Source organism: Neomonachus schauinslandi, chromosome 8, assembly GCF_002201575.2.
Source record: "Neomonachus schauinslandi chromosome 8, ASM220157v2, whole genome shotgun sequence".
NCBI classification, from domain to species: domain Eukaryota; kingdom Metazoa; phylum Chordata; class Mammalia; order Carnivora; family Phocidae; genus Neomonachus; species Neomonachus schauinslandi.
Window position 1 is genome coordinate 21644794 of NC_058410.1, and position 11238 is coordinate 21656031.

At 40.5% G+C, this 11238-nt stretch overlaps 1 protein-coding gene across 1 annotated transcript; it reads left to right on the forward strand.

The window, feature by feature from the left end:
- The first annotated feature begins 3981 nt into the window (after positions 1-3981).
- On the forward strand, positions 3982-4717 carry SF3B5 (splicing factor 3b subunit 5). Its single transcript, XM_021693120.1, has one exon. It carries the CDS (start codon positions 4102-4104, stop codon positions 4360-4362), a length of 261 nt encoding a protein of 86 aa, XP_021548795.1. The 5' UTR covers positions 3982-4101; the 3' UTR covers positions 4363-4717.
- The last annotated feature ends 6521 nt before the right edge of the window (positions 4718-11238 follow it).

Consider the following 11238-nt stretch of genomic DNA (forward strand, 5'->3'; position numbering starts at 1 on the left):
CTCTGTTTGGGCAGCCCCAGCAAACTAATACACCTTAGCTCTTAATTACTACATGTAAATGTATTTTCCATCTAGTTCTAAAGGCCTTTGAATTTGAGGAATTCTCTCACATCCTTAGAATAATTCTTTTTTTTTTTTTTTTTAAAGATTTTATTTATTTATTTGAGAGAGAGAATGAGATAGAGCATGAGAGGGTCAGAGGGAGAAGCAGACTCCCTGCCGAGCAGGGAGCCGGATGTGGGACTCGATCCCGGGACTCCAGGATCATGACCTGAGCCGAAGGCAGTCGCTTAACCAACTGAGCCACCCAGGCACCCCCCTTAGAATAATTCTTAATGATATGGAATTATTAATTTCCCTGGCTTTGACTACATAATCACAACTTCCATGAGGATTTTACTGACAACTCTAAATTCATGTGGAAGGGCAAAGGATCAAGAATTGTTGGGACGCATGGGTGGCGCAGTCGGTTAAGCATCTGCCTTCAGCTTAGATCATGATCCCAGGGTCCTGGGGTCAAGCCCTCATCATCAGCAGGGAGCCTGCTTCTCCCTCTCCTGCTCCTCCTGCTTGTGCTCTCTCTCTCTCTGTCAAATAAATAAATAGAATCTTAAAAAAAAAAAAGAATTGTAAAGATATTTCTAAAAGAGGGAAATTGTATGTATGGGCTCTCACCCTGTCAGATATCAAGACTTATTATAAAGGTATAATAATTAACATCTTAACAAATTTTTTAAAATAATAATTAACATCTTGTGTTACCAATGCATGTATAGACAAAGAGACTAATGGAACAGAATACCCAGAAACAGATCTATGCATATACAATAAAAGCATTAAAGATGAGTAGGGAAAGGTTGTACCATTTAATGAATGATCCTTGTCACTGGGGACTAGTCAGCCAAATAGGAAAATGTTTGAAAATTAGATCCTTAAAGCCAAACAAATCAAAACAAAAACTTCCAAGTAGATTAAATTTCTAAATATAAAAAGTCAAAATTATAAAACTTTTAGAACAAAGTAAAGGAAACTATTTTTTATGGCCCTAGGGTAAAAAAAGAGTTATGCTTGATTTCGTTTTTTTAATCCAATTGCAAAAAGCACCAACCATAAAGGAAGGCTGATACATCTCACTACTTTAAATTTAATTTCTGTACAAGATACCATAGAGAAAGTTAAAGATGTATCACAAACTGGAAAAAAAATACTTTCATTGCATATAACTAGCAAGCCTGGTATTCTGAATATATAAAGATCTCCTAAAAAATTAGTAAGAAAAAGACAAACATCCCAATTTAAAAAATTGTCAAAGAATATGAATATGCAATTCACCAAGCAGAAATATAATAGGCCAATAAACTCATAAAAAAACATGCCCAGAGGTGCCTGGGTGGCTCAGTCAGTTAAGCAGCTGCCTTCAGCTCAAGTCATGATCCCAGGGTCCTCGATCAAGCCCCATGTCGGGCTCCTTGCTCAGTGAGGAGTCTGCTTTCCCTCTGCCACCCCACCCCCATGCTCTCTCTCTCTCTCAAATAACTACATAAAATCTTTTAAAATAAATAAATAAAAATTAAAAACATGCCAAGTCTTCCTAGTAAGCAGGGATCGCAAATTAAAGACACAGTGAAGTTCTATTCCACCCATTGAATTAGAAAAAAAATTTAAATGTCTGAAGACACAAAGTTTTGGGAAGGATGTGGATCAAAAGGAATTCTCATTCTCTTGCTGGGAAAGCCAATTAGTATAACCAGTTTGGAGAGCAATTTTGCAATAACTAGCAAAGCTTGAGGATACTCATTCCTATGTCTCAACAAATTTTTACCTATATATATGCCCTAAAGAAACTCCTTCATGTGTATAAAAATATATATGCAAGAATATTTATTGCAGCATTGTTTCTTATGGCAAAGCTGTGAAATTAAATGTTCATTATTGAGATAATGGACATATTATGGTATATTAATTCAACAGCATACTACACAACAGGAAAAATGAACTAAAACTACATATATCAACATGGATTCTGATGAGGAAAAATACTCACAGGGTGTCATTTTTGTTTTTTTTAAAGGTTTATTTATTTGACACATGGGGTGGGGGAGCACAAGCAGGGGGAGCGGCAGCGAGAGAAGGAGAAGCAGGCTCCCTGCTGAATACTTAAGGACTGAGCCAACCAGCCGCCCCCCCCAGGGTGTCATTATGTAAAGCTTCAAAACATGCGTAACAATAACCTCTTGGATACACAAACTTTGAGCAATCAAAAACAAAAACAAAAAACCCAACCAGACTCGGGAATGATTAACTCTAATTTCAAGCTGGTTTCCTGAAGTAAATAGATTAGGGAGGGGAACACAGAGAACTTCATTTGTATAGTTTTATTCGTTTGAAAAGCAAAACCAAAACAAACATAACAAAGTTGGAAACAACAATGGCAAAATTGCAAGCTTTGATATATCTGGATGGTGAATCCACAGGTATGTCTTGTAATAGTATCTACATTTTAGGGATGAAATGTTTGTTATAACATGGTTTAAACCAAAGAATAAGACTTTTGTTTTTTTGTTTTTGGTACAGGCATTTGATCCCATAAGGAATATTTTTTTTTTGTCATTTTCTTTCCTTTAAATCTTTTTTAAAAAAATAAAAATTGTTTTAGGTGTGCAACATGATTTATGTACATAATGAAATGATTACTACAGTCAAGCTAATTAATATATCCCTCTCCTCACAGTTACCTTTGTGTGTGCGTGTGGTCAGAGCACCTGAAATCTGCTCTCGGCAAATTTCTAATACTCAACACAATAGATCTCTAGACTTACTCATCTGTACATAACTGCAACTTTGTATCAGAATAAAACTATTTTAAAGTTATCTTTCTCCCAGTAAAGAGTTCCTTCTATTTGGCTGCCAGACAGTTGTTCACCCATTCATCAAATTTTTTTGAGAATACAAACTCTGCTGGGCCATGAGGATATCATAAAAAGATATCATAAAAGAAGCATATGATAATATCAAAAAAGTATCAATTATTTTTCTCAAGTAGTTTGAATTCACACGAGTAAGTTTTTAAACCAGAAAGTAGGGTATAAAGCGATAATAATGAAGAAATGTACAAGAAGCAAAAAAGGAAGAGAATTTACATCTGTCTGGTTGTGGCCAAAGCCGATTTCAAGGAGATGCTTTTGAGCTGACTTAAAGAGAGAAGCTGTTTGCCAAGGAAACAAAAGCATTCCAAGCGCAGGGAACATCTAGTACAAAGAACTGGAGAGGCGAGCTGCACGGAATGTTGAGAAATACAGGCTGGGGTGTGTAGGGTGGGGCGAGGACTTGCAGGGAGGCTATCAAATTAAGAAGCCGGAGAGGAAGGAGGGGCTTGGTGTGGGAGCCGGAACGTGTCAGAACTGGTAGAGTACTTCGGTCACCAGGCAGGAAACGGCGGCCCTGCGAGCGTTGAAATAACGTTCACTCTACACAACTTACAAGACACATAGTTGGGACCAGAACTTGCGTCTACTGATTCTCAGGGTGATCCATCCCTGGCTGTGAAGGGACTTCCAGTCTGTCACATTCGCTCCGAAATCAAAATTATACCGAGTTCACCTTCACGGTTGCCTGTAGCCCGGTCCTACATGAGCTTCCCATTTCTTCTCAGCTTTCAACCTCCCAAGGATGCTCCCCGCCTCCCCGACACCACGCTCCATTAGGCCGCCAGCGGGCTCTTAAACCGCGACGACTGGTCCCAAAAGTGGGCGTGCACGAACCCTCGGAGACCACAGGTCCCGGCATGCAAAGCTCCCGGTTAGAAAAAAGACCACTAAGTGAACCATAATGCAACGCTCTACGAGGGGGGAGGGGCATTCTATGGGGGGGAGGCCGACTTGTAGCGTCGCTTAGGCAACTCCAATTCCGTGACAGAATACACTTCCGCTTCCTCCTCTGAGCCCTAGGACCGCGAGTCCACGCAGCTTCGTGGCTGTGACGTCATTCGCCTGCGACTGAGCGGCCCGGAGGTTCCGTACCGTGGGCTTCTCTCCCGCGTGAAAACCTAGGGCAGCTCCTTCTCTGTGGCCTCTGACCTGGGAGCAAAGAGAAAGCGGCGAGATGACTGACCGCTACACCATCCACAGCCAGCTGGAGCACCTGCAGTCCAAGTACATCGGCACGGGCCACGCCGACACCACCAAATGGGAGTGGCTGGTCAACCAGCACCGCGACTCCTACTGCTCCTACATGGGCCACTTCGACCTTCTCAACTACTTCGCCATTGCGGAGAATGAGAGCAAAGCCCGAGTCCGCTTCAACTTGATGGAGAAGATGCTGCAGCCTTGCGGACCGCCAGCCGACAAGCCGGAGGAGAACTGAGACCCCCGTGCTGTCACTGCTGTGCGGGAGCCTCTCCTGAGTTCCCCCCCGTTTGCCGTCATTCCCGCGTGTTCCTTCTCCAAGTGGACCGATTCTCCATTGCTCCTGTTTCTCGTGCCTGCCTTGTACAGAAGTGCTTACCTGGGGGCGTCCCGCCTGACCTGCCTTCCTGTGGACCCTTCGGAACACAGCGTTGGGAGACCATCAGGACCCCTGAGAACTGAGACGGTGGAGAGATCCTAAAGCCAGCAAGAGAGGGGAGAAGGCACTAGAATGAGACGGGATTTGGAAGCTCCTTTTTGGCTAGTTGATTGTCGTCGTTGCTTTTTCCATAAAGTTTAGAAATTTTTCAGTCTCTTTGGTGTGGACTACTTGTGTTCGGGTGGAGGGGGTCCAGGGAAGGCTCTGGGATTTTGGTTTCATAGGAGACAGAAGAGGCGGGAGGTGGGGAGTTAAGCACAAGGCCAGCGTTCATTGCCAGACACTTAAATCCGCCTTGCACACTCTCCCAAGACCTTTTTTCAGGCCCATAACGCCTTCTATTGAGGTTTGTGATCACTGTATCCCTCCTTCATTTTCTTCCATTCAAAAAATCTTTGCTAGCATTGTCCACTGCTATGTAAGTTGCATCCTCTCTTAAATCTTGGGACCCTGGACACATCCCTGAAAAATGACAGGCTGCCAAACGAGTTCTTTCATTCATTCAACATTCAACGAATATTTGTTGAGTTCTGTATGGCGGGCATTTTGCCACGCTTTTGGAGCTTATGTTATACTTGGGGGCGGGGGAGGCCGCACAAATTGTAGGCATAAACAAGCAAGTAGTGGGTGTTGTGCAGGATGGGAGTAGCAGTACGTTTGCAGTACAAGATGCTTCTGATAGACTATTGAGATGGTTACACTTGAGCAAAGACTTTAAGGAAGGGAAGGAAATAGCCATGGGGAAAACTGGGGGAATTGTTTTCCAGGGAGAGGGAACTGCCAGGACAATGGTGCTAATACTGAAATTGTGTCTGGCTTATTGGAGAAACATCAGAGAGGCAAATGTGGCTGGAGAGAGTGAGCAAGGGGAAGAGTAGAGGGATAGGTAATGGTGGAGGAACAGTTAAGAGTAGAGCCTGGTAGGCCAGTGCAAGAACTTGGGACTTTTATCCTGAGGGAAGTAGGGAACCATTGGGAGTAGTGGTTTTATTCAGTAATGTGATCTGACATATTTTAGGTCAGTAACTCTCCAACATTTTAGCCTTGGGACTTCATTACATTCTTAAAAATTATTGAAGACCCCACAGAGTCTGTTATGAGGGTTATAGCTGTTGATATTCATCAAATTAGAAATTAAAACGAAATTTTAAAGTATTTAGTAAATCGTGTAAAGATAACAATAACAAAACCATTGCATATTAGCAAAAAAACTTCATGAAAAATAACTTTTTCCAAAAGCAATTTAGTGAGAAGAATGTTTTGGGGTTTGTTTGTTTTTAACAGTTTTGCGGATGTCTTCAATGTCAGGTTTAATAGAAAACAGCTGGACTCTCCTATCTGCTTCTATACTTGAACTATTGTGATATGAAGTTTTGGTTGAAGTTTGAAAAGTCCACTTCACAAAAATAGGTGGTAAGGGAGGAATATATTCTAATAGCCTTTTCAAATAATTGTGGATAATCTTTAATTCTCTAGCAAAATTCCAACAAGTGGTAATTTCTTAAAACTTAGTTATAACATGGGCTCTGATCAATGAACTTTCATTCTGTTACATTAGAATTCATTCATCTATCTGGAACTTGGAAAGAATCTTTTACCCAGACATGATTTTGTAACATCATGTCTCCCTCATTTGGAAAGTATTGGCTCCCTGAGTAATAGAGGCCTTCCAGTGTTGACACATCTCATTATACATATCAAAAAATCACACTAATATCACCACTGATCTCATCAGGGAAGTCTTACAGTATTGGGAAGCTGAAAAACTCACAGTGATGGTATGAGTGTTCCACACCACAATTTTAAGTTTTGCTTGATGGCTTCAATTTGATCACTGGTAGCAAATACTGTTTTGTTTTCCTCAAAGTGACAGGCCTACTTGGTTCATTTTCAAGAAAATATCTGCCAAATACCCAATTCTGAGTAACTATAGTTTGTCAATCGTTCAAGTACAAATGGTGTTCCTTGAGGGGGAAAAAAAAAAAAAAGCCGGTTCAGTTTGCAACTCAAATAATAAGCGCTTTTCCTTAAAACCAAAACTTTGGCAGCAGCAGAAATGCTTTATGCATACTACCAATTTTGTCACACAAAATATTTAAAAACATGTGCCCTCAAGGGCTAAGATTTCATAAAATTACTACTTTTTACTGCATAAAGGACATTTTTAAGTGAAACTGAGTTAACTTTTTGGTTTTGTTTGTTTTTCTTGAGAGTGCCTGCCGGTGGAAAATACAAAGACCGCTAGTAGTTTGGTGCCACTACCTTGATTCATGCTAAGTGCTCGTTTACTCTCTGTTGCTTTTGTATCATCTGTACAAATGCTGAAACAGCTAAAAATGGCAAATCTTCGTATTATGAAAATAGTGTTAAGTTCACAGATTCCCTGAAATTCCTTTCCCATCATTTTTGCTTGAAAAAACTGATAGATGGTAGATTAAACTATGGCTATTTAGACTTGAGTATTTGGTAGGCATTTTCCCAAGAAATGAACGAAAGGGGACATCACTTCAAGGAAAACAACTGACCTGTTTCAGAGGATCCTGCTGATCCTTCTGGTTGAGAAGAGACTGAGGTGGTGTAACAGAGAAGAGATTGTAATTGTCAGCAATTAAATAAAAGTATCAACGCTAATGCTTTCTCCCCCCTTATGTTGAAGAGTAGGAGAGATTCAAGCTGTAAATCCCCATCCTTAAAAAACTTAATAAAGGTATACAAAGTGGCATGAGAATGAGTCCCTGTCACTAACCAGAGGCTGTAGTGGTAGACCAAGAGAGATGACAGCCTTCACTGAAGATAGGAAGGGACTGGATACATAACACGGGGTAGCTTGTATAAAGAATCCAGTAAGTAATGTGGACAATTAGACCTGCAAGAATTTAAAGGGAAGTTAGTAACTTAGAGAAAGAGTTCATGAGGTAGCTAGGATTTATATTGTTAGGCTGCACAAGGCCAAGTGTTTAGAACAATGCCTGGCACATCGCAAGAGATCAATAAATATTAAGTGTTGAATATCGAAAGACAGAACTTAATCCAGATAATAAATATGCTGGGTCATTCTAATTCATATCCTTAATGCAGTCTTCAACTTCACCAAAATAGGTAATACCAAAGAAAAAAAGACATTTGAAAACATGCTTCCTAAATAGTAATAGCTTTTATGGTGCGCGAAGCATTTTATCTTATGTGCTCTTTGGGAGGTATTACCTTCGTTTTACAGGTGACAAAGTTTCAGGCAAGTAATTTACCCAAGATTATACAATTACTATGTGGCTAAGCTGGGGTTTGAACCAGGCCTTTCTAGCTCCAAAGAACAGTCTTAAATATACTGTTACCCAAGCAGGTCTAATATATAAAAATCACATTAGAATAAGTTGAAATGAGTTATTGTCTCAGATAAAAAAATGAAAATATAACAAGTTTAGTAGATTATACTGAAGGAGTATCAAACCAATATGAACAGTTCTTATATACTGTATAACACTAGGTAAAAAAAGTAGCTTGAAATGTATTGAATAAAGATAAATGTAATGGGAAAAGGAAAAATAATTTGTATGGGAAAAAATTGATTCAAGGATCTGAAAGTAAGCAAAATGCGGTCGAAATAAATTTAATTGAGTCAGTTATTCTTTTTTTGTTCTGGTATAAAATAATATTCGTATCAAACACAGGAGGGCAGCAGATGATGCTCTGATATAAAATTACTTTTGGAAAGAGCTCCATACTTGTAGATTTCTGCTAATTGGAGAAAATCAACTCTTTCTATATTCATTTACACTGATTTTGTCATTAGAAAGCCACACTGAACTATAAAGTGATATCATGTTTTTTGTTTGATAAATACATAGTGAATACTACAAATCCCTGTATTATGCTTACAAACATGGGATGAGATGTGGACCCTGTCCTTTAAAGGATGCCACTTAGGGAAATAAATACAGCAGCACATAAGTAATGATCGTAGTTGCAAGTGGTAAGTGCTAGCGAAAGATATAGGAAGAAAAGGCTATAAAATTTACAAGAAGAGATTATTGCAAACTGCCGGTGAGGGAGTGAATGAGGACATTGCTGAGATCTCAAGTCTTGAGTGATAAGGAGGGCCTTGAGTGATAAGTAGGATGTATACATGTTAAGACAATGGCAAAGCAGGATGAGCCTCTGGAGATAATACCAGCTGTCCCAGCAAGGGGGGCAGAATTCAAACCACTCATTCCCATTTGAAACCTTTCCACTGGGGCGCCTGGGTGGCTCAGTTGTTAAGCGTCTGCCTTTGGCTCAGGTCATGATCCCAGGGTCCTGGGATCAAGTCCCACATCGGGCTCCCTGCTCTGTGGGGAGTCTGCTTCTCCCTCTCCCTCTCCCTCTGCCTGCCACTCTGCCTACTTGTGCTCTCTCTATCTCTCAGTCAAATAAATAAAATCTTTAAAAAAATAAAAATAAATAAAAATAAAACCTTTCATTACTTCCATTAACTTCTGGTGGGTTATAAGATGCCCCACCCTCAGGCTCCTGCTTTTTTCATAAGGCTGGAAAAGCAAGTTAAGGTTCAAATCCTAGAGTAACAATGAGGTAACAGCTACTGTTTACTGAGTACTCGCTACGTGCCAAACACTTTCATTAGTTATCTCAATCAGTCTTCACACAAACCCTGGGAAGGTTATTATCCCATTATACCTATAAGCAAACAGATGGAGGAAAACTAAATTGTTTGCCTAGTATCACTCAGCTAGTTAAGTGTTAAGGTAGGAACTTACACTCAGATCTGATTTCCAACACCCAGGCTTTAGAGGGTAGGTCAAGGTTTCCAAAACTATGTTTCACAGAATTCTAATTCCACGGAAAGTTACAGATTGAGGTTGGGGAGGGGGGAATAAAGAGAGGGGACTATCTTGGTCAAACAAGTTTCAGAAATGCCCCCGCAGTTTGGAGATTCACGGTTAGTTTTTAGTTTTGGGGTTTTTTTTTAAAGATTTTATTTATTTATTTGACAGAGAGAGAGAGAGACAGAGAGAGAGAGTGCACAAGCAGGAGGAGTGGGAGAGGGAGAAGCAGGCTTCCCGCGGAGCATGGAGCCTGATGCGGGGCTTGATGCGGGGCTCGATCCCAGGACCCTGGGATCATGACCTGAGCTGAAGGCAGACTGAGCCGAAGGCAGAGGCTTAACGACTGAGCCACCCAGGTGCCCCTAATTTTTAGTTTTTTAAAGTTCTGCATTAACTCATCACTTCCTAAACTTATTTGATCTTAAAGTTTCTTTTCTCAAGAAACACTTACCAGATGATTTTGAGAAATACTTTTGGGGGCTACTGCTTTTGACAAGGAAAGAAATTTGAGTGGAGTAAATGTATTCAACCCTGGGCTTGAGGGAAATAAATCTATTGGCAATGTATAGGTGGAGCTCATCCCCGCAGATAACTTCGCTTTCCTTCTTAGACTGTAATTCCCTCACCTTTGTGAGTGAAGCGTTCCTTGTTCTCAGCTTCGATTCTTTTCATCTGAAACTAGCAACTTTAAGATGTTAGAAAGAAAGGAGACTTAAACTATACAAATTAGTGACAAAGCTATTAAGGTTTTTTTTCCAGGGCAAGGGCATAAAAAAGCAATGTTATTGAGGAATTTGGACATTTTTGTTCACTCATTTTATTCGTTCTGGAAGATGACAAGGGATCAGTAGTGAATGACCTGGCAGCTGATAGTTAGTTGTATTTCAGAGAGATGATAATTTGTTCTTAAATTAACTGGCTTTTTACCTCACATCCCACATTCCCTTCAGGCTCCCCATCATTTCATTTTCTTAACCTGCAGTACGCACATCACACATACCTGCCCGCTTAATCACTTAGCACAGAAATAGTGAAAACTGGGAAGGGGTGAGGGGTGCGGGCCAGACACCAGGACATGGAAGAATCCATGTCATCTCTCACACAGCACAAATGGTCGGCTACAAATGGCCCTTTGAACCCCTATCTCTTTGATCTGCATGACCTCAGAATCCCTCCTTTTCTCCACTTCCCTCATTTCCTAGCCACCATTGTGAGTTGTTACCTTGTCCCCCAGCCTTCCTTCTTATCATGCTATCCTCCTGCTTTACTGAACCTTATCCTTTCTTCCTTCACATCTCCCCACAAAAGTGGTGGCTTTTAAAACAGAAATGTCATCCTACCATTGAGAAGGGGGAAACATTGAGAAGGTATATTTAGGGGTTGTGGTACACAGCATCAAAGAGTTTAGGGTGCCCACCTCCTCAGCCTCCCTCTCCTCACCGAGCCCTCGGACTAAGCAGCCCAGAGCCTGAGTCTCTGGTTCTGGTCCACCACTGTCCATTTCAGAATTTTGCCTTTGCAATGAGGATAATATCACAGTCCTATCTCCTTCATCAATTTTGGTATGAGGATCAGGTGATAGGTACTTTTTAGAAAAAAATTGTCTTTTTCTAATTAAAAAAATAAGAAAGGTACAAAGAATAACATGGATATTCCTTCTACCTCAAATTAACAACTGTTTATATTGTATCAAATGTTCTTTTCTCTTAACTATTTTTAAGATAATTCTGCAAATAACATATGTATATGTAGCCCTTCTAAAAAATAAAAAGAAGCATTACAGATAAGACTGTTTCCTTCGACCACTCCTAGCCTAGTTTTTCCTCTCTCCATATGTGCATCCCATCCCTACCAC

Excerpts from the sequence above, each read along its gene's own strand:
- SF3B5 (XM_021693120.1), top strand. The coding sequence starts at position 4,102 with ATGACTGACCGCTACACCATCCACAGCCAGCTGGAGCACCTGCAGTCC.